This window comes from Thermobia domestica, chromosome 13, assembly GCF_964235325.1.
Source record: "Thermobia domestica chromosome 13, izTheDome1.hap1.1, whole genome shotgun sequence".
Classification (NCBI taxonomy): domain Eukaryota; kingdom Metazoa; phylum Arthropoda; class Insecta; order Zygentoma; family Lepismatidae; genus Thermobia; species Thermobia domestica.
In genome coordinates, this window is record NC_137466.1 from 45,981,728 (window position 1) to 46,009,287 (window position 27,560).

Consider the following 27,560-nt stretch of genomic DNA (forward strand, 5'->3'; position numbering starts at 1 on the left):
TTAGAGCAATACTAATGGGTCCAAGTTAATCTGCGACATTGCCACATAGTGAAATTTTGATTTCATGTAGATCCTGAAGGAGGCCTTGAAGGATATACCATTATATAAAATTTTCGCTTCATTTTGACCTAAGGAAGGACTCTCTGTTGTTTGTAGGTGCAGGCACGTAGCCAAGATTTCGTAAAGAGAGGGGGGAGGTCCGTGACGTGAAATAGTGTTGTAATCACACCAGAGGCTCGATTATTCTAAAATATTTTACTGGAACATATATTGGTTCGTTTAGCCAGGATTTCCGGGGGGGGGGGCATGACATGATATTCTGAAGGCCCAGGACCTCGATCAACCTAAACTACTTTACTATCAACATATATTTGTTTGTTAGGACAATAAAATGAGGGTATGTTGGTAAGTATTTTAATAACAAACTATGAAGCAATCTCGAGTAAAATAATAAAAAAACACGTATTGAAATTGATTTTACAATATTTACGTCCTTCCTCTGTTCATTCAAATATAACAATTTTCCTTTCATTATGACCTCAACTATTATAAAAAGTACATATTCACTATTATGAAAAGTACATACTCAATAATATCTTGTAAAATAGTTTACAATATCTGCGTCTCTTTCTCTGTTGAATCAAATGTTAACAAAACTTTCTTTCCACATAAATTTTTTTTTTATTTTTCCGTCAACTACTGTCTGTTCCAAATGACAGGTTAAAGGAGCAGCAGAAATTCTTTCTGAAATAACATATTTGATACTGCAAGGATGCGATGACGAAAAGTTATGATAAAAAAATGTCCACGCTATTACACAAAAGCACTATGCTTTCGGAAGCTTGAAATCTCCCTCACTAGTAGCAGAAATTCTGAGAATTCCGTAACTTTTCTAGAAATTTCAAATTCCGTGATTTTTCCAGGATATCTCGCTCACCTCGCCACCATGTATTGCAAGTAATATAAATCTAATAAGAAAGAGTAACCAAAAGCTTCCTGTAGCTTCTTATTTTTAACGCTGATCCTTCTTTTTCTCATTTCATTTTGTTTCATCCTTCCTTAATTTTTTATTTTTGGTCTTGAAGGTGGGGGGGGGGAGTTGGCTAAGTGCCTGGTGGGTGCCATTTTTAGAATAGGACCTTGCAAGAAACTTTTCGGCAAAAATTTAACACTTCCATTCCCTCTTCAGACGCCCTTATTCCTCCGTAGGATAAGCACAAATAATTCTAAACAACCTACGATCCAACCCGAGGTAAGTACTGACTGTTCCAAAATTCTTTTCAAGTTGTCCAGTTGTGTGGATTTATACACGGGACAAACATTCAATTTTATTTACAAGATACTTTTTTTCTTTAGAATAGATACTTTGACATTTCTCTTTCAATTTTTATTTTAGGAACTTCGGTATTATGTTACATTTCTAAGAGCTTACATAATGGAACGAATCATACAGAACAATTATACGTATATATTCTTGCGTCATCTCCCTTCCTGTTATAAACATTTCTGGGGAACAGATTGTAAACAGGTATCGTTTATACTTCCTGTCTTACTAAATAGTTGGGATTCCAAAGTAATTAATGTGATGTTATAATTCCAAGAAACCCAACACTATTGTGTTGACCACGTTTATTATCAGCTTCTGACACCGTAAATCACGTGTGCTAGAAGCAGAAATACAATGGAAAATGGTGTAATATCCGATAAAGAAGGTTCTAGAAGGATCTAGAATGTTCTAGAATTATTCAACTTCCCGTAATCGTCACATCATTTCCGTCGTGAATTCGAAGCGCTGATTGGCTTGTGGTGCAACACCTTGTTTTCAATTGGCTGAATAGGTTAACTTAAAGCTCCCTGCTGGTCACACCCTTATCAGTCGTGAAGACAATCTCTTAGTGTTCAGCTGGAGAACAGGATTTGCAGGTAAATATATATTTTTTCTTCTTAATTGATGTTCTAACCGTAAATGATTGTAGCAACTTTTTAGTGTAATTATTTGAATAGTATTTGAAATAATTGCTTATTTTTTAAAATTGGGTTTATATTAAGAGTTTTGTAAACCGGAGACACTTAACTAAACGAAACAGAAACTTGATGTAAGAACCGCATATGAGCTATTTCTAAATAATATAGTGCCTTTTAAACCCTTTAAATAAATACTCTTTCTTTCCTTATACTTTCTACAAAATAAAACTAATTTTAAGATTTTTTAAAAAGAAAATGTAACCTTTGAGTGTTATGTTCTACAATTGTACCCTTTAGGCTAAAGGAGAGAGATAATAAATTGGAAGTGAATGATTATGTTATGATTTTTTTGGAATGAGAATGTGGGAGGAAACTGAAGTGTCACGAGGAAACTTAGTCACAATAGCCACAATGTTGTCTACGATAATTCATTTGTCCTAGAATCGAAATAATGACCCCTCACGTCATAGGTGAGCGGTCTATCACTGAGACACCATGTTGGCCAAGGTTTTTAGTAATCGTAGAGTGACAGTGAATGTTGTTGAAAAACAGTCACATAATTTGTTTCTTATCCCATTTATTTATACAGGGAAGTAAATGTTTTCCGTCAAACGTACAAATATTTTAATTTTATGCTTAATGGTTTCCTCTTCAAATCTACTTAAATACTCCTTATTTAGTGAATATACAATATATATCGGGTGTTGTAAAAATGGTACCCACAGGAAACAGAGCACTATTCTTCAGTCAAAATAAAGTGAAAATGCTATATAATGGTGTATGCTCAAGCAAGGGCGCCCATGTTGTGGTTTCCAAGGGGGGCAAATATAAGCGAGGTTTCAAATATAGTTTCAAATTTTGCTATTCTATTGGGCTATTCTATTGTAAAAATTCTATTGGGCTTTCGATATTCCGAAGTACGATTTCCTCTTAGGGGGGGGGGCGTGCGTCCCACCTTGCCCCCTGATGGGCGCCCTTGTGCTCAGGGGTTTCCTATAGAAAATTCAAAGTTTCACAATGTGACAAACTCGTATACTAACTTGGAACCATTAACTACGCTCTACGAATCCATCAAACAGTTACATCTATTCGTATGCTAATAAGTGGTGATAGTCTCAAAACGTCTATTGACTTTAACTGTCAGCTAACAAGAATGGATGTAATTATTTGATGATTGGTAGGTTTAAGCTATGATCCTTTATCTGCTATGTTGCCACATAGCGGAATTCACGTCTCCAGACGAGTACCCAAACAGTATATATATAAATATATATATATAAATTTTCGCTTTATTTTGACTTGTAGAATAGTGCTCTTAGTCTGTGGACACCAGATATATAATTATATATAAAAGGAATATATAATTTTGGCAAATGCTTGAAGGTTAAAAGTTCAAGATCAAATTTTGGGAGGAGGTCTTGGTCAAAAATTTAATTTAAGCAATTTCTAGTTTGTATATAATTCATTTGTACGAAGCAGTGGTGGCTCTTGAGGGAAATCACATCAGTAAAAACTTAAGTTTTCTCGTTACAAGCTAAGGAAAGGTAGCATGCTGAGATACAAGAATTAGTACGTACATTAGGTAAAGTTTCTTTCATATAGTTTGTAGCGTTAAAATTTAATGACTTTCCTCAAGGGCCGCCACTGGCACAAAGTAAAGGAGAGTTAAAATTGACTTGAAGAAAATACCGATAAACCCAAACTATCAGTATTTTTGTTCATCAAAAATATAAGAAAAATATTTCCTTTTATAAATCGATGGTCTGAGAAACCAAAATGGTGCAGTCCCTGCTCGTCAGTAAGACATATTCTCTAAGCTTTGATTGGTTCTAATAATAATCAATATAAAACAGAAAGTTAAACTATTTACTTTCGTATTTCAGGTACACAAGATGAAGTTCTGCGTTGTTGTTGGACTTCTTGCCATCAGCGTTGCTGTTTGGTAAGATAAATATTACTTTACAATTAAAAAGTAATTTAATTTATTTACAAGATATTATTTTACAGTTGAAGAAATCGTAGGATCTTGAACCAGTGTAGGTTATCTTCACTTCCGGACGAATTAACACAATACTTCTTGCTAATTTGTTTTGACGTGTTTATCGCACTTGCAAACTTTTATCCCTTTTCCTACAGATACGAAAATAAGAAGTACATTGCATTTGCCATATAGAAATGGGCATGGTTTTCGATTTTTCCGATCTTCAAAAGTGCAGATACGTCTTTCTCTTTCATAGGCTCTCAATTGGGTTAAAATTTAAGCAGATTTAGAGTTTTTTGTAATTTACATAACCAGTGAATTATATATGTAGTTAAATTTTATGTATTGGTGTTTATCTATTGATTGTTGAAATGAAAATGATTAATATTTTCAGTATACGTGATGATAAAATTGATTTTCTGTTGAATATATCTGTTGTGAAATTAATGAAACTGATTTCCGTGGTCCAGTGATAAGGGCAGGGCGAAGTCGTCAGGTATGAAGGTTGTTGAGAGATGTTACATTAATAACCGATTTTTGGACAATTGGCTCTACATTTTTGCGGAAATATTGGCTTGTAAAGTGAACAGCTTTGGAGCATTAGGTCTGCGTAACTGTCAAAAAGCAGAGGGATGTCGAGCAGAAATATAAGATAGAATTTTGTATTTACTTTAAAAATTCGCTACACAGATGCTTGCTGTGATACCTAAAGCCCTGTCGTCTCTCTCTTTTCAAAGAAGTCTCGAATAAACAAATCGAGATCTATGCTCATTGTCTTTTTGATTTACTCTAGAGGTGTTGTCCATAAGGAATTCGCACCAGGAGGACAAACATGTATTCAAAACTTCAGGTTGCTTGGAACAGTATTTAATATTATTCAATTTGAGAAATATTTTTCTCATGAGTTACTTCAGTATGATATGGAACAATGTTAGAGAGTGAGACTCAAAAAAAAAAAAAAAAATAGGAAATAAAAAATAAGGACTACTCTAATATATATTAAAGGGAGTCCCAAACTACCTCTAGTTTTGATTGTATATTTGTAATCGTGGTACGAATTCCTTATGGACAACTGTTATATATATTCTAACAATTTCTATTTGTTTAGGCTATGAAACAAAATATCACATGCTAGCAATTTTTTTATGCATCACGAATAGACAGCATTTCGCTGTTTCTAAGAAATCAGATATTCTACTGAGATAATATTTATGAACCTTTTGTTAGTAATGTATAGACGGAAGGTAATGACAAAACGCTCATAATATCATTTTCAGCACTTTTAAATTACACATACTTAAAATTAATCACTTGTGAAAAGTTTTTAAAAAATTCAATCTCAATTGTTTTCATTAAGTGCAATAATTTTTATTCTAAAAATTTTGAAACAAACAATTTCAAATTTTAAAAAAATCAATGAGTGCAAAAAATTTCAAAAAATTCAAACCAAAATAAAATCCAGTAAGTGGAAAATTTTCAAGTAAAGTTTTAGAAGTGAAAAATCTAGCAAACTAACTATTTTTTCAATGAGGAAAAAATCAAACAAGAATTTTCAGTGTTTAAAATATTTTCCCCGAAGCTTCGCATGTTGTAGGTTGAGAAATGGGTAGTTTTTACATTTTGTCTTATGCGCTCAATGCGTGAAGTTGCGTAGATGCGAATGTTTAAAACATCGAGAAAGAATTAGAAATTTCTTCCTAAGTTGAGACAGGTAGGTAGCATCTAATATCTCCAGACTTTTTCCCCATTCATGATATTAAGCTTTCAGCGGCTGATCAGTTTCGAATAACAGAACATCACACAACAGTAGGAATTAATATCCTTGCGAAAGCATATTAGATGGTTACACTATACACATAATTGATTGGAGTTGAACCAAGGATTGTCCGATGGAAGGAGTTAGCTTTCTGTAGCCTACATTTGAGCATTTAACACGGTACAAATGTCTAAATTATCATCCACACTCTAACATAGTGGAATAAGATAGTGATGCTGTACAGTCCGAGGTAAGATCCAGCAATTCAACAGCGTCTTCTAGCACTACAGTAACAAATCTGTGTTGGACTTCCTCTGTTCCATTTACGTACTTACGACTGTGAACATTTTTGGTTTAGCGTCGTTCTTAATACAGCATGACTTTGTCTCTCAGCCTTGGAGGAACCTCACAGAAGCATTTAAATTTTGTCGCATTGATACGTAATACAAAACCCGTAGAATAATTTTGAGCATGTAATCGAATTGTGTCGGCTTCCATAAGACAGTCAGATCACTGAATGCACTTTTCAAAGACTAAGAAATTTATTGAAGCAAATCAAATTCTTATTACCAACGCTTTTCATGAGATAATTAATTGGCTTGCATTCTGTCAACTCTAATCATTTACTGTCACATTTCCACTTTACAGAAAAAAAATAAATTTTGAAAAATATTTTTAAAAAACGTATGAACAACTTGCTATTTATGATCTTGATCTAAATATTTTTCTCTTCTCTGTCTGCTCTTTAAAACGAATTACTATTGTTATAGAGGTATTTGTTTTACAATATATCCATGAAAAACTCTATTATTGTTATTATTATTGTCTAAACATGTTTCGATGGCTTTATTGTTTATTTATTAACAACTTTCGAAATGCTGGTCTAACTCCGTTTTGACTGAGAATATTAGCGATGAGAAAAGGAACCGATCAGAAGAAGGAAATCAGCTTAAAGTTACGTATCAACTTGTACAATCTCGGTATTCGGCTGGTATCAAAGATACTAAGAATGTTAAACCTAATTGACGATGATGAAACGCGGATCCAGTTCAGGAATGTGAAGTAAGAAGAATGCTGAGTATTCAATGACGACCTCTGCAGAAACCGTTGACCGATAACAGTTTATCTACGTACTCCTACGTCTTTGGAGAGGTATCTAGAGGAAAAATTAGTGTCCTCTTTTCTAAGAATGCTCTGCGTAGATACTATGAACTATAGAACTTTGTTTCCTAGTAGCCTCTGCAATACAAGACTTGACAACAATACGAGCATCTTGGAAATTATCTTGATCCATATGATAGAACATTCGCAGGTAAATCGCTGGAACGGAATTATAAACCTTTACACATCGGATAGTTTTTTCATTACATGTAACCGATATGGTCACTTTCTTGTATTAGTTATTTTTTAAGCCTCCGTTAATCTAGCGCCTACTCGGAGTTATTTTCCAAAAGCAACAAACTATTCTGGATTAATAGCTATTCCGCCCGGGACTTCGACACGGGACTGCGAAATTATAACAGCTGAAGTAGGGGGTGGGAGTAAAGGAGACACAGGTGTAAAAAAAAAAAATGCACTGGAATGTTTCGACATAGAGCTCACATATCTCAACATCTATAATTATTAAACTACATAAGATTAAGGATAATACTTCACCTTCAACGCAAATCGAAAGTTACGAACTTCTGATGCTGAAAATACTATCGAAGGAAAAAAAAGTACTGCAAACCTCTGACAATAATCTCACTTCATTCACCGTCCCTACTAAGTTATTAGTTAAACTAATTTTCTTCAAAAATATTAAGTGGGGGAATTCCTCCCAACCCCACATCCAGGAGTTCGCGCCTTGCCTTGCTTGCTGTACGATATAGGTTCAAATCATGCATGATTAAAAACTTTGATTGCTTAATTTAACAAACTTATTTATTTATTTATTGTGTTTGCCCACCAACCCTAAACTACATACAGTGGCGGATCTAGTCTTAAGTCCCCTCAGTTTTAAGAGTTTTAAAAATAAAAATTATGCTATTATTTATATACTTTTAAACGTTTATAGTAAACTCATGATATACCATGATATATCATAGTCTGGGTTCTTCCTGGCCCCCCAGTTTTAACCTTCTAGATCCGCCACTGACTACATACATTATTTATGCAATTGCACTAAGCCTTCGTTTACAACACATTGTGTTTATTTTAATGAATGAGTAGCGAACAATGTTTATTACCGTCATTGTTTCAGTGTTGCCAGAGCTACTGATTTTGCAGGAGATCTCCTGCTTTTTCTACGTTGTACTGATCTACTGCGAAAGAAAATGAAAAGTGAACAATCTTCTGCTTTTTCCTTACTTCGAGAAGTTAAATAAATATATTATTATTAATTTTGAATTTTCATATTTTTCCTTAAATAAAAGAGGATATTTCTCTGTATGCATGCACAAAGCTCCGTAGAGCATATAGTTCTAGAGGTTTGCTGTATATAATATGAATACAAGGATACAACTATACGTCATCTTGTGTATGCATGATGGTTGGCGATCCTTATGACTTACTGTAAGATTTGCGAGTATGTGTTGTTTTAGATTGGGACTTGGGTTGCAAGAGTGGCTTACATCACCTGTACACGATCGTCATCGAAAACTTGTCTTACGATACGGTCACCTGCGAGAGTATCCTATCATATAGCTATACTATTGCTAGGTGCATGACATTTTCCCACCCTACCTTGCTCTTTCACTACGTCTCACTTCACACGTACCATTGATGCGTATGTATGAAACATTATTAATATAAAGGAGGCATGAGGGTCCTTCTACCTTTAAAAGGTTACTAATCATCGAAAAAAATCTTTATGAAACTTATTTTGAAGAAATTAAAATTCAAATTTACGTTTTGTATGTATTGTTTTATTTTGAAATGAAAGTAATCACGAATTCTGGACTGCTTGTTTGACCACTGTCCCCTTAAGAATGGCAATTTTTTTGTTGCCCTGGATTTGCACTCAAAATTCCGCCACTTTACTGTCTACTGCTTTCTCCTGTTTTTCATCTTCGAGTCTTTTGCTTTTCTAACTGATCGGTCTGGCAACACTGCATTGTTTATTATGATTTCAATGTAATGCACAAACTAAGGTGTTTGCCATTTATTATCAAAATTATTTTTTTTTTCTTTTTCTAAACCTACAAACAGATACATTTCAAATTATTTCGTTTTCAACAATGACACGAAAAGGTGTTGCAAAAATAGTAATATAATGGTATCTCAGTGGTAGTGAAATCGCCTCAAGTAAGAAGCTTTGATTCAATTTTCTGCCAGTTCAGTGATTAGCTTTTGTTATCCTCGAACAGTACGTGCTAACAATTTATATCACAATTACACGTTCTTTTTAAATATTCGTGATAATTCGTATTTGTAGATACCGAGTTAATACATCAAGTATTTTTTATATCTTTTAAACATGAACAAATTAATACGTAAATATCTTTAACAACAATATCAAATTATATTTCAATATGGAAAGTTGATCCTCTTCTCAAGTGGTTGCATAACTCCCGGAAATATGTAAAAAAAAAAAAAAAAAAAAAAAAAAGCGATTTGGTCATTTTCGATTACTAATACCGAAATGAAATAACCTTTAAATGTAACGTGGTAGAAAATTCTCACTTATGCTTAACTAGTGCGTAAATGTAATTTATATATAAAGTTTGGGTGTTTAAGGACTTCCTCTTAGTCTAGTGACTAGCGTGTGCATCTTTGGTGAACGTGGTTTCGCGTTAGGTTTCCGGTAACAAAGAACATATAATAATAATAATAATAATAATAATAATAATAATAATAATAATAATAATAATAATAATAATAATAATAATAATAATTTATTTCATTTCACTTAGATCTTTCGAAAGTAAATAAATTGAACTATTTGTAATTATAGTGAATCACATAACACTAATACAGTGTCAAAATGTCATAAATTTGAATTTTAATTAGTTGGCCAGCTGAATAATTTTACTAATAATTTTATTTATGTCTGTAACTCTCCCATGTAAAAAGATAACAAAGCAATACGTTCCAAACACTTTTGGTAATACAAATTTCTGGAAACAACTCATATACAGTGTTTCCATAGTGCATTATTTTATTTTGTTTCTAGCTTCCAAATAGCTATATGATTTTGAATTATTCTCCTTTTGTTTTAATTTTTGAACCTCGATAGGAATTTAAATTTAAAATGAGAACACATTATTTGATTTTATTACTACTTTTCTCATTTAGTTTAAAATTTCGAAAATCAGCAACAAAATTTGTGTGAAACATAGACCTAATTTAATGTGGAGTTCGCCTGATAGATTTGAAGGAAGTTCTAAACATTCTCAGTCAGTTTGACCGCAGTCAAACTGCAGAACTGTTGACTACTAGGTGAGGACTGTAATAACCTTTATGATTTTGATTTCCGTTTTTAGTGCTGATCCCGTTAATAATGAAGACCTTGAAAAGCCTGAAGATAAGTGCGTTTGTGGTGTCTTCGAAGCTGGCGCCATCAACAAGGACCTAGGAGACCAGAAGCCATATTTTGTGGCTCCAGTGGACTTCGAGGCCAATTGCGAAAAGGAAAATCACGTGAAATGCACCAAGAAATGTATCAACATGGTAAGCACAGTCATTTATTTAGTATACAATTCTTTTAAAGGCTCTAAACAACTACAACTTTAAATAAGGAGAACAAAGGATTTACGTCAAAGTTTTATCGTCACAGTAGTAGTACTTATACTTACAAAATAGCACAAACAAAATTGTAAATTTCTTTACAATATTTTATGTTATCAAGAAATTTGATCGTTCTTCATGTATGTAAACATAGAAGAGGCAGTCAATTTAAGGGAACGTGGACAATACCTCAAAACAGTGAAATGGCTTTACCAAAAGTTTTGGACTGACACACAATCATAGTCAGCGTCTTGCGAATAAAATCAGAAAAAATAAACACACTGCTGAGCAAAACGGCACTTATTTAATATAAAAACACATTTACACGTGACGTTTCGATCTTCTAGCCAAGATCCTCATCAGACATCAGAGTATACGTCTGATGAGGATCTTGGCTAGAAGATCGAAACGTCACGTGTAAATGTGTTTTTATATTTAATAAGTGCAGTCTTGTTCAGCAGTGTGTTTATTTTTCCAAAAAATTTGGAAAATCATTTCCAAAGGAAACTTATCACTAGCAATTCAGTGAATAAGTTCTAAAGAAAGTTGGCCACTCCTGGCGAAACAGTTAAGGGACCACTTGTCCCTTGGACGCTATGCTTACCTCAAAGATACTACGGACGCCTTTGTGTCGTTATATATCATAAGTATTTTAATACTATGAATTCTGTCCTTCGTTTTTCAATTACAATAATACTTATCAAAGTGGCCACTTGTAAATGACAAGGGAACTCAATCTGTTAATATGCTTAATTTGGATACTTGTGTAATTTGTATATTTTATACAAATTACACAAGAATGAGGCGAACTTAGGTTTTAGTATATTTCGAAGTTGTAAAAAAAGTGAGGGATACTACCAGTATTTTCTAGTTATGTTTTCACTTTAAACACGATAGGCGTTAGATTATTTGATGCACATGCTTAATGATCTCGTCTAGAGTTACCATAGTGACCCGACCAATGTTGATCTTAAATACTTCCATACTTTGTGCATATGAGATCTATAATTGTATTCGTTTTATTCTTAGAATTTCCAAACCTCATGGAGAAAAATACATTCCGACTGTTTAAATGCTTGGGTATTAGAAATGTTTTCCTTATTGACTATAACATTCAACATTTGTTTATTTTTAAACTCAGATAGACTTACTTATTTATATTGCATATCAACATTGTTCAAACTATGGTCCGCGAACCACAAGTGATCCTCGATTAAATTGGACAGTAATCCAAAGAAACAGGAAAATAAAATTCAAGTTAATTTTGTATCACACGTAAGAGTTGAGAATCTCAAACATAATTTGGATATTACATAAGGAAGAGTCTTTTGTTTTCTATACCAGGACTGACACTTTATGAAATATATTATTCTATGTTCTCTATAGAATATTCTTCAAAGTTTTAAAATATTAAAGAGAAACACATTATATTATTCTATTAATATTTTAAAATGAATGTTTATTTGTTTGTCCGGTTCACAAATTTACACTGTTGGTTGACTTACTTCGAAGAGACCGAAGTCTGAAAAAAGGTCATAGGTTATAGCTTTTTGATGCGTGTCTCACGAGGAAGGGAGAGTGTTTCAAAAGGAAACAGTTGTTTGAAATCTGTGCCAAAAGTAGATAATATCGCAGGCTCCTCATGTTAGGAAGATGAAACTCAGTATGTAAATTCATTTTTAAAAAACAAGTAAACAAACACATATGACTTCGAATCTACAAAAAAAAAATACTTTGGAAGTAACACTCTCTAGTACTCACAAGAAGGGTGCGAAGGAAGTAACAAGTAAAATAATCGAAAACGACCAAGATTAGTGTAGAATTCAGCTTTCACTATCGCTAAGGTGATAGTGACACTCCTTGTGCCGTTAAGTCCAATTTCAGTTCCCGCCGGTATGGGGAAAGGGAGAGAAGGTGTGAAAAATAAAATCTGCAAAATGATCGAGATTTAATATCAAATCTTAGTTTCTGAGGTCGCTAAGCTGATTAGTAACAGTCCTGATGACATTTTAAGTCCATGTTTAGTGAACAACGTGCATTTTAGCTGGCCCGAGTGTTGATAGGGGTAACCTTAAATTATTGTTTGTCGTTATTTATTCTACTCAGTTCTTTATTTTCAAGTATAGTGAATAAACATTATTCTTCCCGTGGGCAGCCGGGCACTTCCGTTAGTACCAATATAAGATTAACAGAGTGTTAAATAACACTGTTTATACACGTATAAGTAATTAATACAGCTATTGACATGTGTTCAAGACATTTAAAAATGAAATTGTTTTCGAAGAGGCAAGAACGAGATGGTTAATAGAGCATTCTGATTAGTAAAAATGACTAAGTCAAGAATTAACAGTGCTTATCTTATGATGTATTACTTCATTTTGGACATCTATTTAATAAAGCACATGTGGAGCTCGTATTTTGATTCCAATCTAATTATAATACAAGACCACTTTAATCTCTGAATAACGTTAATTCGTATCAGTTAACAATCGCTACAATTGCTACGTTCACTTCTGGGCTTTATTTGGAAAATGGATGGAGAGTGTGCTAAACATGAACTTGTTTTAGTGTTTATTACTAAAGCAAAAGCAGTATTAAATGTAAAAAAGGTTGTAATACTTGTATGAAATCCACAAGTATTTATTTCATGTCAAGCACAATATAATTTATTCACTTAACAATATATGCACCAAGGATCTTATAAAATATAGGATCTGCCCTTACAACAAAATCTTGAAGCCATACGTCACAGTTTCGCCACCCCTACTCTGCTCACTCTGCCCAATAGGATCGCAATGTTTTGAGCCAACAATCATGGCGGAAACGAAAGTAGCCAATCAGACGATGCAAGAAACGAGAGTAGCCAATCAGACTTGGCGATGCTCGGTTTTTTTTTTTTTTTTTTTTTTTTTGCTTCATTGATTTAATAGGATGAAGTTACATATGGGCAGATCCTCTATTTTATAACATCCTTGATATGCACAGTCAAGATAGTTGCTACCATTTACCTTTAGGATAGTGCAATATTTAATAAGCTTTACCGCCAACCAGGGACGAATCCACGAGCATTTCACCGAGTTCGGAAACCCCTAAAATTTCCTAAATCAACATCTATTTGTACACTTTCTCAATAAAACTGTACTTGTTTAACAAGGAAATCATTGATCTAGCATGGAAGTTTGATCTTTCACTTCATCTGTACTCTTATAAAAACAATGTAGTTCTATATTTTTTTCTGAAAATGTAAGTGGAAATATTTTACAATTACTTATCGTTTTTTGGATGCAGAATAATACGTGTTCAACACTGCATAGACGTAGTGGCTTGTAGTATTCCCTCTCCTCCAAAGCTTTGACCCTTTCCACCAAAAATGTCTGGGTGCACACCTGCCGCCAACCGATATGAAACATAGTACTGTTTACAGGCTGTAACGATATTTAGATTTTAGCATTACCAAAAAACAGTTGAATGGAAATAATTTGAACTTAGAATTACGATTTTAACCTATAGCATAGACCATAGAGCAAAGCGAAGGTTTGGAGAAGTCAACTAGTGTTTATAACAGGGATGCAAATAAGCAACAAAATTTTACTAGCCCAAGAAAAAAAGCTACTAGCCCATATCTCACAACATAAATCATTCACTTATCTTCTGTATGATATTAAATACTCGCTAGCACCGAAGAACAACTCGCCCCGGGCGAGTGGTGTTTAAAATATGCAAATGTTTCTTACGCGTACCCCAAATATTATGCAACCATCCAAACCACACAGTAATTTGGGCTGCATATCCAGCAGGTGCACCGCGATTCGCCTAAAAAAACTAATGCTCGTGCAACTGCTTAAAAATGTCTACACTTCGATAAATGTTTACAGCAATTGCGTTTTTTTAAATGCCAATTTGATGATGCTGAATCCAGTGGCGGATCTAACTTGGGGTCTGGGGTCCTAGTCCCCCAGGTTTTTGAGCGACAAATTTAACTGCAGCTATTATTTATATATTTTTGAAAGTTTATAGTAAACGTTGCCTGTTATTTTTTATTGCAAAATTTTTGAAATGTTAGATATAGTTTCAACTGAAATTTTTCTGTTACGCAATGTATGAAACAATACTTGATGTCCATAAGATCAACATCCACTTTAGCCCTAATATCCCTCGGGAGAGTGTTCAGTTGGAAACTTCTGCAGGACCCATGAAAAATTGAAAAACTCATGATATACCTACCATAGTGTGGGTTCTGGCTGACCCTCCCTACATTTTTACCTTCTACATCTGCCACTGGCTGAATCCAATGGAATTATTTTTATAAATATTCGTCTATGGAATGACGAGAGGAAAGTCTTCAAAGTATAAATAAATATATTCTAATTTTGAAGTCTTTTTTCCGCCTGACTCCGTGGACGGAAATATAGCGCGACTAGAAATTGATCCAATCATGAGAAAGTTTCATCAATAATATGAGTGTTAGTTCTTTACTACTAAGTCCATGTTTGGGATTCTGTCTACCATGTTAGGTTACTACTAACTTAGTATATTTCTTCCTGAATTACATACACTTTTCTACTCCCAGAATTAAATGCACAGGAAACGATTCACTCACTAAAATTTTAATCTGGTATTTGCCAATCACTTTTTCACGCATCACGGAGTACATTTACTCTCTAAACATTTCCTAAAATGTTTATGCTTTCAGTTTTGCTTTCTAGAAAGATTTCTCCCGTTGTGTCACCTTCTCACACTGCTCTAATTTTAAAAAAGTAATTTTTGAAATTAAAACGTTTATCTTACGAACCACGGTGAGTTTCGGGTCTGAAATCTAACCATATGCAGCACCAACACTACTTGGGGCAGGGGGCGCGGTGGCTCAGAGGTAGAGCGTTCCTCTCTGGTGCTTGAAGTCCCGGGTTCGATCCCAGCCCCCGCTAAGTGAACCTTGTGTTGGACAAACACCGTGTGCGTGAGTTTCCTTGGGATTTTCCCATTTCCTCCGACTTTCTTCATTCCACCATTTCATTCATTTCTCATCATCACCGTCTCCTTTAGCCTAGCCGGCATAACCGTCGTACGTAAAATTTAAAGATTTCATTTCATTTTCACTACTTGGGGTTATTGATTAAGCCGCACTTCCAGATCCTCAGTATTCTCATAATTTTGGCCCACTCTCACGAAGTAAACATATTGATATGTTGTGTAGTCTGTAGCTGGAAGATTGGATATGGTATCCTACTTTTGCTGTGGATCTTGGACTGAAAGAGGCTACAGATTCAAGAGATAAAAAGACACTGTTTGAAAATAAAAATTAAAAAGTTTTTCCCAGGGCAATTTTTGCCTGGTAAATTTGGGCATTTTAAAAATATTTCAATTCAATAATAAAGTGATATTACCTAGGTACATTTCTCCTTTCTTTTCTCCATTATGGCAAAAAAGTATTTACTTATTGTATTCTGAATCAAATAGAGAAGAGGAAAATTTTCAAGTACCAAAGAAGATACGAAAGAAAAGGGGAAATCAGTGAGTGTTTTGTGTTTCTAGTTTCAATTGTTGGTCGATATTCGAGCAATGTTCAACAACAAAATGTTATATAAAGGAGAGATTAATAATATTAGCATTAGCAATAACTGTACTAAAAACGAAGACCCTGCTCCTGGTGGGAGCTCAAGTAGTTCGGATTCCACGTTAAGCTGTAGGTCCACGTCTCATATAGCCTCACTGCTGAAAGGGACGCTAAACTGAAAATCAAATCAAATCCAATGTATTGAAAACGTACTCGTTAGATTTTGTTCCACTGAATTATCACTAACAATTTATGCGCAAACTAAAAGTTCAGTAAGTAATATGCTTTAGGACTTATGGGATAACTACGGCCACCGGGACAGACACGACTCCTTGAAAAGTTCTGTCTGGCCCACAAATAATATCTCATGCTAACCTGACGAATGCAAAGAATAATTTTAACAGACGGCCATTTTTTACTCGAAAATGTTCTCTTTTTCAGATTCTAAATATTTTTCGGGCAAGTTTTTACGGAAATTTCGTAAACTTCCTCTTTTTTCGGGGTATAAATACGTAACTGCTCCAATTTATACTATAATTATTTTTAATAATTTATTTTAATCCGCCTAAAGTTTATTTTTCTTTTATCTTTGGTTCTCTCCTTTAAAAAGTTTGCCCATCACTACTTTAGGAGATAAAGACGCATTTTATTTAAGAACATAGTTTTAAAAAAGAACACACATTGGATTTGTAGAAGTCGTTAAAATTTGAAGAAAAAGAAAGTTTAAAACGTTACTCCCAAGTTTCCGATTACAAATGCTATATTGAAATGATATAACAGTAAAGAATGAGAAAATTCTATGAACAATGAATTTTAACTCGTGTTAAACTAACATCATACGCATAATGGCCGTTTGTGGCTTTATTTGCAAACTAGTCATATTAAGTTTTCCTTGTAGAATATCTGAAGCACAAAGTAGTGTTTCCCGAACAGAGAACCAAATGTAAGCGTAGTTTTAAACCAAACAAGAATAGTTTTGTAAATTTTTTCATGCTGGTATTTTCTTGACTGTTAATTTGAAATTTTGGCAATTTCAGAAAGACTTATGACAAGTTGTGTAACTTTCAGGTACTGATGTGGTGTGAAAAACGATGCTAGTGATAGAATGGGTTGCATGAACTACTTTTTCAGGTAAACAATTTAGTTCCAGTTCAAAAAACCAATCGTGATAGGCCAGCGCCAAACTGAACACAAGTTAACAAATACTGTATAGGTACTTTCTGAATCGCACAATAGAATTCACTATAGGAAAACAGAAGTCGTAGTACGAAGATCATAAAAGTCTAAAATAGTGAAAAAGCTACAGAATGGAAAACAAAAGTCCATCCTAACAAAGTCGTATACTTCCGCATCTATAGGCATGGCGATAGTCGTTGTTAGAGTCCGGCTGGTGGTTAGAAACCTTAGTGGGTCAGAGTAGAAGGCGTTTGCTGAGTACAGTACTGGTTTCTCTGGAAGTTTAGGAACGTGCGTTATCCTGCTGGAGGATGGAATCTCGCAGAGCGTGCAGATAAATTTACAGAACTGAATTAAAGACTCATGAATGTACATAACCCCCTGAATGAAGACCAGAGACGAGTAGGCTGTATTGCTTATGATCCTCATATCAGAATGCCAAATGTGGATTCTATACCAAGTGCGAACGCATGCAGGATTTACCGCTCAATTGCACGTCTACGGTCACGTACATTGCAGTCACTGTGACCGGAACAAAACGATTGTTATCGCTGAATTCTACGCCCTTCACAGTTTGAATTGGTTCCTTCACGCGTTCCTCAAAGAATAACAATTTAAATGCCTGTCCTTATATACGATGTAATCATACTTTTAACATGACTAAAAAGTCATTTTACCTATCTCCTTGCGAGTGGAGGGAGAAGAGAGGAAACAGCCAAAGAAGAAGTGTCGGAGAATTGAGCCTATCAGCTCTGTGACGGTTTTGTGTGCTCCTCACGATGAAGGTCAAAAAGTACCTATTTGTCGGAGGAAAACACGGATTCGTATTGTTTCAAAGCGGGACAACTTTCCTTGGGAAACATTATTTTCGAAGCATTCTTTGCGACTCTTATATACAAATTATTATGAAAGAATAAATAAAATATGCTCTTTGCAATTTTGGAATATAATAATGTATTATGTATGTTAAGTTTCTTTTCAAGCATTTAAGGAATGAATGTATATACTGAAAAAATATTTTAAATTTACCTTTAAAATGTTACTTTGAAAGCAAGTAAGTGAAGCCACAAATAAATATATAAGTGTTAGAGTTGTAATTAAAAAAATACATAATATAAAAAATGCCAATAAGTAGAGTATAAACAATTGTCTAGACTTACCGAATATGTGTAAGTTAGAGAACCTTCCCAAGAAGTAAATTTGGTTATCGCTAGAATTGTGCAACTTCATGCATATTTTGGGGCTTCCTCGTGCATATATGGTTAACAAACACATCTTCCGCATCGGATACTATAATTCGATTCCTAATAGGAGAACATATGATTCAAATTCTACGTAAAACAGTAGATCTACATCTTAGCGATGAAAATAAATGGTTAGATGAATTATACATTTGCTTTAGCAATAATCGAAATCGAATGCATTCTTGAACTTCAATGTATCATAAAATATTATAAGTTAATAAGTTTCGTACATCTCTCAATGCTATTCTCAACCAAGCAACCTATATATAGGAGATAACACTATTCTATCACAGCGAGGCGTTCTACAAGGTGATCCGTTAGGTCCAGCCAGTGTTGCCACAGTCCAAGCTCTAGAGTAAGCTGAAAAATAGTACCAAATTGAAACAAAAAGGGCTGAAATCATTATTTTATACCAGTAGCATAATGCATGACTCTATAATACGAAACTAAAAGAGGTAAAGTTATAAAACACTCTCTCCCTCTTCCAAGAGTTCAAATAAAGAAAGTGTTCTTTTTAAAAATTACTTTTTAAAAATATCCAAGAGGATCCTGAACAACCATGGAAGTAGATGAAACTTTTCCCGCACCTAGAAAGTATAACAGAAGCCGCAAATTAAAGGGGAAAACAATTATCATCTTCGGTATGTATTGTAAGGAAACCAAACGCGCCTCTATTTCAAAGTGACCAATACACCAAAATCATGTTATGGCCATAGATGAAAAAATACATAGAAGTAGGAACAAATCAATCATCTCCGAGTTCGTGTGTAAACAGTATATTATAATAAAATATTAAAATATAAATTATTGCACTTATTCTCTCTTATTTCACGACCGAAGGAGGATAATAGAATGTAAGAAGAATATAAGGTAAGTAAACTGACAATTGTAAAAAAAAGAAAAACCGGTCCAGACTCCTAGAATCTTCCCTGAAAGACATCACGAGAAAGAGATGTAGGAAGAGTCTTACTAACATTTTTGAAAATGTGACAAGTATTTGTTAAATGGTGCTGAATTGGGCAGAATTGTACCAACTTTTTCACAAAAGAGGCTGAAAATGCCAGCGTGGTACCAACGGGCCGATGAATGACAAAAAGGGCTGAATTTGGTACAATTGTACCAAGTGTGGCAACAGTGGGTCCAGTGCTGTTTGCTTTGACTCCCTAACCAATTGTTAATAATATCTGGTGTAGTAAAAACTAATCCATTATTTTGCCAATAGATGGCTTCAATGATCTGTATAAGTCCGATCGGGTTCAACGAGATGGCGTTCAAACGATGAGATTGCGTAATACAAACTCTGTTCAGATAGTTGTGATGAGTCGACTCAGTGTTGTGTGAGTGCGAGTCAGAATGGACACTAGCAAAGAGAAAATACGCTATATTTTACAGTTTTTCTTCGATAAAGGTGAAAACGCAAGCCAGGAGGCTGCAAATGTGAATAGTGTTTATGGTCCTGATACTGTAACAGCCAAACACGCGCAATTTTGGTTTCGTCGATTCCGTTGCGGTAATTTTGACGTCAAAGATGCGCCACACACTGGAAGGCCAAGTGTCGAAAATGTCGATAAAATCATGGACATTGTCGCGTCCGACCGTCATGTAAGCACTGTGTCGATTGCCCAAGAGCTAAACATTGCACAAAAAACCGTGTGGAACCATTTGCATAAGGCTGGATACAAAAAGAAGCTTGATGTATGGGTTCCATACGATTTAACGCAAAAAAAAAAAAAAAAACCTCATGGACCGAATTTCCATCTGCGAATCGCTGCTGAATCGCAACAAAATCGACCCATTTTTGAAGCGGTTGGTGACTGGCGATGAAAAATGGATTACTTACGACAACGTCACGCGAAAACGGTCTTGGTCGAAGCGCGGTGAGCCGGCGCAAATGGTACCCAAGTCAGGATTGACGGCCAGGAAGGTTTTGCTGTGTGTTTGGTGGGATTGGCAGGGAATTATCTACTATGAGCTGCTCCCCTACGGCCAAACCCTTAGCTCGGAACTGTTAACAATTGGACCGTCTGAAGGCAGCAATCGCCCAGAAGCGGCCAGCTTTGGCCAATAGGAGAGGCATTGTCTTCCATCAGGACAACGCCAGGCCACACACATCGATAGTGACTCGCCAGAAGCTCCGGGAGCTTAGTTGGGAGGTTCTTATGCATCCACCTTATAGTCCGGACCTGGCACCGAGTGATTACCATCTGTTCCTGTCCATGGCGAACACGTTTGCTGGTGAAAAAGTCGCTTCAAGAGAGGCTTGTGAAAATCGACTGTCTCAATTTTTTGCCACTAGGGACAAGGGCTTCTATGAGAGAGGCATCATGATATTACCTTCCAAATGGCAACACGTTATAGAACAAAACGGTGCATATGTGACCTAAATCGGATCATTCTGACTATGGAAAGTCAAGCCTTTAATGCCATGCCAAAATAATTTATTACTTTTTCTACACAAGGCAGTGCTGAATGTCTGGTATTTGGATGATGGAACAATAGCTGGAAATAGACGTAATACTACAAACATTAGACAACATTTGTACACATACATCATCAATTGGCTTATTGCTAAATTACTCCAAATGTGAAGTGGGATTCCTCGGTGCTACAGAAGAACAAATTAAGAACCTATATGATATCTTTATTAAATCAGAACCTGGTATTCAGCTCCTTACTCCAACTAATGCAGAACTTTTAGGTTCAGCTATCTCAACAGAAGTACAGAGCAAAATGTTATTAGACAAGACCTCCAAACTAGAATTTTTTTCACGACTTTCCAAGCTTTCAGCCCATTCTGCATTTTATTTATTAAGGGCTTTATTTGGAATGCCGAGATTATTTTATTTCCTTCGATGCTCTCCATCTTGAAAGAAAGATGTCCTATTGGAAAAGTTTGACGATACTCTTAAAACTGGACTGGAATCCATCCTTAATTATTCTCTTGACAACAACTCTTGGATACAAGCTTCATTACCAGTCAGAAATGGAGGTCTTGGAATCCGTCGCGCTACAGATATGGCAATTTCGTCTTTTCTTGCGTCTTTCTATGGTGCAAGTCAATTAATTAGTTCTCTTCTTCAATGGGATAACGACGAAATCACCAATCCAGATGTGCTGGACTGCATGGCTAAATGGACAAATTTAGTTGGGTTAGACCCTCCGGCTCTCGAAAATCGTAACAATCAGTCGGCCTGGGACGAGCCCATCGTTAATTACCATGTAGCTTCTTTATTGCAGACTACAAATAACATTGAAGATAAGGCCAGGCTTCTCGCGGTCATGTCCCCTGAAAATGGTGCATCACCTTCTCTGGGCCTACATCTATCCAATGAGAGCTTCCGAGTATCCGTCGCTCTACGGTTGGCAGCAGATATATGTAAACCACACCACTGCCCCAATTGCAACACTTTTGTAGATAAAAAGGATTACACGGTTTGTCGTGCAAAAGCAGCGCCGACAGACATCCACGTCACTCAAGTGTGAATGATATAATTTTAAGAGTTTAATATCTGCGGGGCTCCCAGCAGTGAGGAAACCGAATGGATGTAGCCGTTCAGATGGAAAAAGACCTGATGGTATGACATTAGTACCATGGAAGAAAGGAAAGGCATTGATTTGGGATTTCACATGTTCAGATACTTATGCCCCCTCCAACCTTCAATATTCCTCAGTATAAGCTGGACTCTTAGCTGCTCGAAGAGCAAAAGAAAAAAGGGATAAATATAGTAATCTACTCGATAATTATTGCTTTGAGTCTAGCGGTTCTTGGGAAGTAGGCGGCCTCAAATTTATAAATGAAATCGGCCACCGTCTATCAATTAAAACAGGAGATACTCGAGCAAAATCTTTCCTGATTCAACGCATTAGCATAGCCATTCAACGTGGGAATGTGTCGGCTATTATGGGAACGTTACCCACCGGTAAAGAGCTAGAAGAGGTCTTTCTTCTATAATTGCAGAGCAGGGAGGTTTTGAGTAAAAACAAATCATTGGTGCAACAATTTATGTAACAACCGAGCAAGGAGTAGGGAGAGACAGGTCACAGTCCATAAGTTCATATGAAAAATTACGGCAGAATGCTGTATCGTACGTCAAGACAGTGACATAACATGACCTGTTTGAGCGATTGAAAACAGAAGATTTAGTATTACCGGCCCATCAGTATGGGAACAAAGGTGTGTATGCGAGATGTAGCTTCTCGGAAAATATATCCGATTATGATAAACGGGTAGCAATTCGAGGAGTCATGTATGTTAGGAAGCTTTCTGAGGCCAGCAAAGCGAAACAAGAGGCACGTAGAACAGGCGAATAAGAAAGTAAAGAGACAGAGAAGAGTTTAAGCGTTCTTGATGTTAGTAAAATTGTAAATAATGAAAAATTATACATTAATGATTTATTTTTTCATAAAATTTAATTATCAAATTTCTTATGTTAATTAAATAAATGAAAAAAACTGTCATAAAAATAAAATAAAAAAGTTAATAAGTATTATCAATATACGAGAAATGAGGGTACGAGGCTCACTACGAAAGTTTTGAGATGTGAAATAACTTACATACTTAAAATCAATTTACCAGTTACATTTTCTCAAAGTATTCACCATTACACTGTACACACTTTTGCATCCTCGAAAACCACTTTTGGAAGCAGTGTTGCCAGTCAGTCTTTTTCTTGATAATGTGGTTTCCATCTTATAAAACTCTGAATCCGCTTCTGCACGTACTTTTTAGGAAACAAGAGATTAGTAGCATCATTTCAGGTTTTGCTGGGGGGTGGAGACTATATGATGTAAGTATATGTTAATATTTCATTAGTATATTATTATACTATTGATTAAAATGTATAAATATCTCAAACTCGTGGGGGTTCCCCTTCCTGGAGACCCAAATGACGCTGCTGGTATAAAACTTCCAACTTCAAGCATGGCTATGATATGGTAGTTGCTAATATGACATATCACGGTATTACGTATATCACGATATTACAACAATTATTCTACATAACACAATCCTATATTTAAAGTACTTTTTCTGGTGGTACACAATGATATTGCGTACCAGTGTATATTTGAGAATTAACGTGAATCAAAATTAATAATTTCCTAATGTGGTGTTCAATTTCCAGGCCAAGTCCTACAAGGGGATCGCCAATGTTATCATTTGTGGTGCTCTGAAGAACACCGAGACAGGAGTCAAGGTAAGAATTTTCTAGATTTTTTTCAGATTAATAGGTAATTTCAATTCTCCAATCTTCTTAAACGTAATTTGATTTTGATGCAATATGGTGTATATTTTCTTTCAGGCTTCACAACTATTCACATTACTTAAAGTTGAAGTTGTTCAAAAACAAGGTAACTAATTTATCATTCAATCCAATATACCGTATATGTTCAAGAAAATATGTATAATTTCGTAGAAATTATCAGAAATGAATGCGTGCTTTCTTCAAGATTTCCAGTGGAAGCTTTAGCTTAAGATTAATATCAGCTAAGCCAAGGGAATGAATTAATCTTGTATTTTAAGACATGTTTCAGCATAATTTTCAAAAAGTATTTTCGTCATTCACTGTTTTTTTTTTTTTTTTTTTTTTTTTTTTTTTTTGTGGGACTAACAAGGTATATTCGTGTGTCCCTTTGAGATTCGTGCAAAATTGATTCAAATGCAGTTCTCCGCGGTTCAATGTGTATTGTACTAATTTTAGCGGCCCATACCGATAATTTACGTATTTATACCTTCATGTATCCGCAATTCAATCATGAACTACTATAACGCTCGGACACAAAATTGCTTTTAGTTTCTTTAGATGTAGCTGGACATGAATATGGACATATGCAAAAGGATCAAGTACTACTTCTCTGGCATACTAATTCTTTTGCATATGCCCATATTCATGTCCAGGTTCATCTAAAGAAACTAAAAGCAACTTTATGTCCGAGCGTTGTAGTAGTTTATGATTGATTTTCTAATACATGGAAGCTCATAAATGTGCAAGTTACCAGTATGGGTCACTAAAATTAGTACAATACACACTGGGCCGCAGAGAACTTTGCATTTGAATCAGTTTTACATGAATCCCGAGGGGGACACTCACGAATGTATCGTCATCCGCAAAAAAAAGTTCGCATATACTGTAACATCCACATTTTCATTAATAACTCAGTTTTCTTAATATATTATCGCTTCTTTGTGCTTTCCTTAACAAAGCAGTGTAGTAGTGAATAATTATTTATGATTTTTGTGAAAAAATAAAGCAAAATAAGAAAATTATAAGCAAAAAACTGTGATTGTTATGAAACTTTAGTCTGTCAGATAATTACGCGAAGAATATCCCGAGGGAAATTCGCTCCATACAGTGCACAGGTATTAAGAGCACTCACAAATACGTAAAATTGAAGGAACAGAAAATAATGTATTTTTAAGATGAACATACAATTCACACTTCACGTGAAGTTCCAATATGGGAAATCAATCAATATCTTCAGTTGAAATTACTGAAAAAAAAAAAAGAAAAAAAAACAGAAAATGGCTATTTAAAACTCCAAGTGTAAACCTGCGCTTGGAGCGAGTCTATTTCTAATATCAGAACGCGTTATTTCGTAACATGCCTGCGTGGCCAAGCGGGTTTAGCAATGCTGTTGAAATTCTAGAACCGAAGGGTGGCAGTTCGAGCCTGAGTGCGGAACGCTTTTCTTTTCAATATAGTGAAATATTTTTTAAAATATAAATGTCTAGTTTGAAGTGCTTAAAAACACAAGACCAGATGAACAATCACTTTTCAAAGCTCAGTCACATTTATTCACTATGTTCATCAATTAGGCTATATACGAAGACACTAAAATGTGGAACGTTAACGATCCTTATTAACGTTAATACCACATCCGTTATAATGAGAACAGATTTGTGATCTGAATACCAACCTTAAACCATACGTCCAAAATGAAAATTATTCATGTTCTTGATACCTATTGCAACACTCAGTTGTAATATAGAGAGTGAGAGTGCGAAAGAGAGAGATAAAATACTGTATACAGGGTGCGGAAAAATTCCCGGAACGGTCCAATATCTCGCGAAGTATAAATATCACCAAAACAAAAATAACACATGTTAAATAGTTTTAAAGAAGCTATCCAATGATAGAAAACACAATCACCTATCCCTACCTCCTTGGGGACTACGGGGGATAACTTTAAAATTTTAAATGGGAACCCCTATTTCTTATTTCATATGTGGATTCTCCAGAAAAAGTGATAGTGATTTGATCAAAAATTGAAAACAGTGTGTGCGAAGATGAAGTTACATGGAATACAATATCGATAATTGTTTTGCAAAGTAGCTTTATGAAGTAGTTCTTAGTAGTAGGTTTATTTACAACAAAAATAAGCCATTTTTGTCACCATTTGTATTTTCTTGCAAATTAATAAATATGGACAAATGCATTATTTTATGAAAGTTAAAATGTATGAATTCCTTATGTGGGTAAAAAAATCACATGAAAATTTTACTCTGCGTGGAAATCGAACTCATGACCTTTCATGCCGCAGTCCCCTACGCTAACCGCATGGCCCAGAGCTCGACACTGAGAGGCCGCATTTTCATAAAGATTTGCCGCCTCCATTTTTTGTGTCGATTCAAGTGCTATCCGTGAAGGCACTGTTTTCAATTTTGGGTCAAATCACTGTTACTTATTCTGAAGAATCCAAATGTGCAACAAAATATGGGGATTTCCAATTAAAATTTTAAAGTTACCCCCCGTGTGGGAATGGAGGGTTGCGTTTGGTATCATTTGATAGATTTTTCAAAACTGTTTAACACGTGTTATTTTTGTCTTGCTGATCTGTACATTTCGCGAGATATTGGACTGTTCCGGGACTTTCCCCGCACCCTGTATAAGCTTGTATTTTTAATTAAAACAGTTAGTGTAAATCATAATCTGGATTTTTATAAAGTAAATGAAACAATCATATAGAAAATGTATACAGTTTAAAATTGAATTAAATTGCAATTCGTATTGCAATCTGTAACATTATGCTTTCTTATTTATTTACATCGAATGTTAACTTATTGTATAGTTTATAGCATGAGTATCAGCTGATATGTAACACAAAATTATCTATAAACTGAATTTAAATAGGAAATGATATAGTTGCTATAAGAACAAGTTTATGAAAATGAACTGTATAATAATGGTTGTATTTGAAACAGAGTTTGCGTAATGGAGTAAATATTTACACCGCCAGCTTTGCAATACTGTGCGATTTAAATTGTCAATCTCATCAATTTTACTTATTTCGCTTGAATGTTTATGGAATTTAGTATAGCATTATGAAACATTCAACAACTGATCTAGTAGTGAAACATATTTAATAAGATTACCGCACATTACGGTAGATTCCGAGATCGCTCCCAGCTTTGCGAGCACTTAATAATATCTTATTATTATTTCAGATAAAATATTATGTGGAAGAGCTAAATTAAACTAGAAAATGAAATGAAATATTTAACATCCCACTATTACGCCCTTTAGGTGGGAAGGTTCTAGATTGCTGGTCCTCACATAGAGGAGAATTTGGATTAGTAACCAGTTTGGTTCTTTTCTTTATCAAATCTCAATACACAATTCATATAGTAATGTCGAGCAAGCGATAGCGAGTGAAGGCAGGTTAACCAGGTTAATTGCTTTCTTCATCACCACTCAATTGGTATACGGACCAGTGTTCTAGAATCCTGCTATTTTAGGCTAAGGGAGAAGATAATTAAAGTAAGAAAATGATATAAGAATTGGTGGAATGAGAAAGTGGACGGAAAAGGAAATGCTTTGAGAAAAGTCACGGACATAATGTTGTCCACCACAAGGTTACTTGAACGGAATAAAACCAGAGACCGCATGCACCAAAGGTAAGCGCTCTAAAACTGAACCATCGCGCCCCATAAATTAAATAAGAAAGATAAGTAGTAGGCATTTTATAATTGAATATTGCATGTAAGAAACTTATTGTCCATAAAGATTCTTTCTCTTCAAGCTTTTGTAATTGATGTTGCAAATTGTCAGATGCTTTGCAATGCGGGTCAAAGGAATAAATGCATTTTTTTCGGGATAGTATCGTCTGCCCCTTGCTGCTATTGGTGGTATAAAAGTAGTGTTGAGTTGATTTTTAGTTTCTTGTTCCTTTTGTTATGTG

At 34.9% G+C, this 27,560-nt stretch overlaps 1 protein-coding gene across 1 annotated transcript in view; it reads left to right on the forward strand.

Moving 5' to 3' along the window:
- The first annotated feature begins 1,849 nt into the window (after nucleotides 1-1,849).
- Nucleotides 1,850-27,560, forward strand: part of LOC145669188 (uncharacterized) — a 49,684-nt gene continuing 23,973 nt past the window's right edge. The window contains exons 1-4 of the mRNA XM_081737513.1: nucleotides 1,850-1,923; nucleotides 3,849-3,907; nucleotides 10,166-10,352; nucleotides 23,507-23,578. Coding sequence (XP_081593639.1) covers nucleotides 3,858-3,907; nucleotides 10,166-10,352; nucleotides 23,507-23,578 — 309 coding nt within the window. The 5' untranslated portion in view covers nucleotides 1,850-1,923; nucleotides 3,849-3,857. The remainder of the gene's footprint in view (nucleotides 1,924-3,848; nucleotides 3,908-10,165; nucleotides 10,353-23,506; nucleotides 23,579-27,560) is intronic.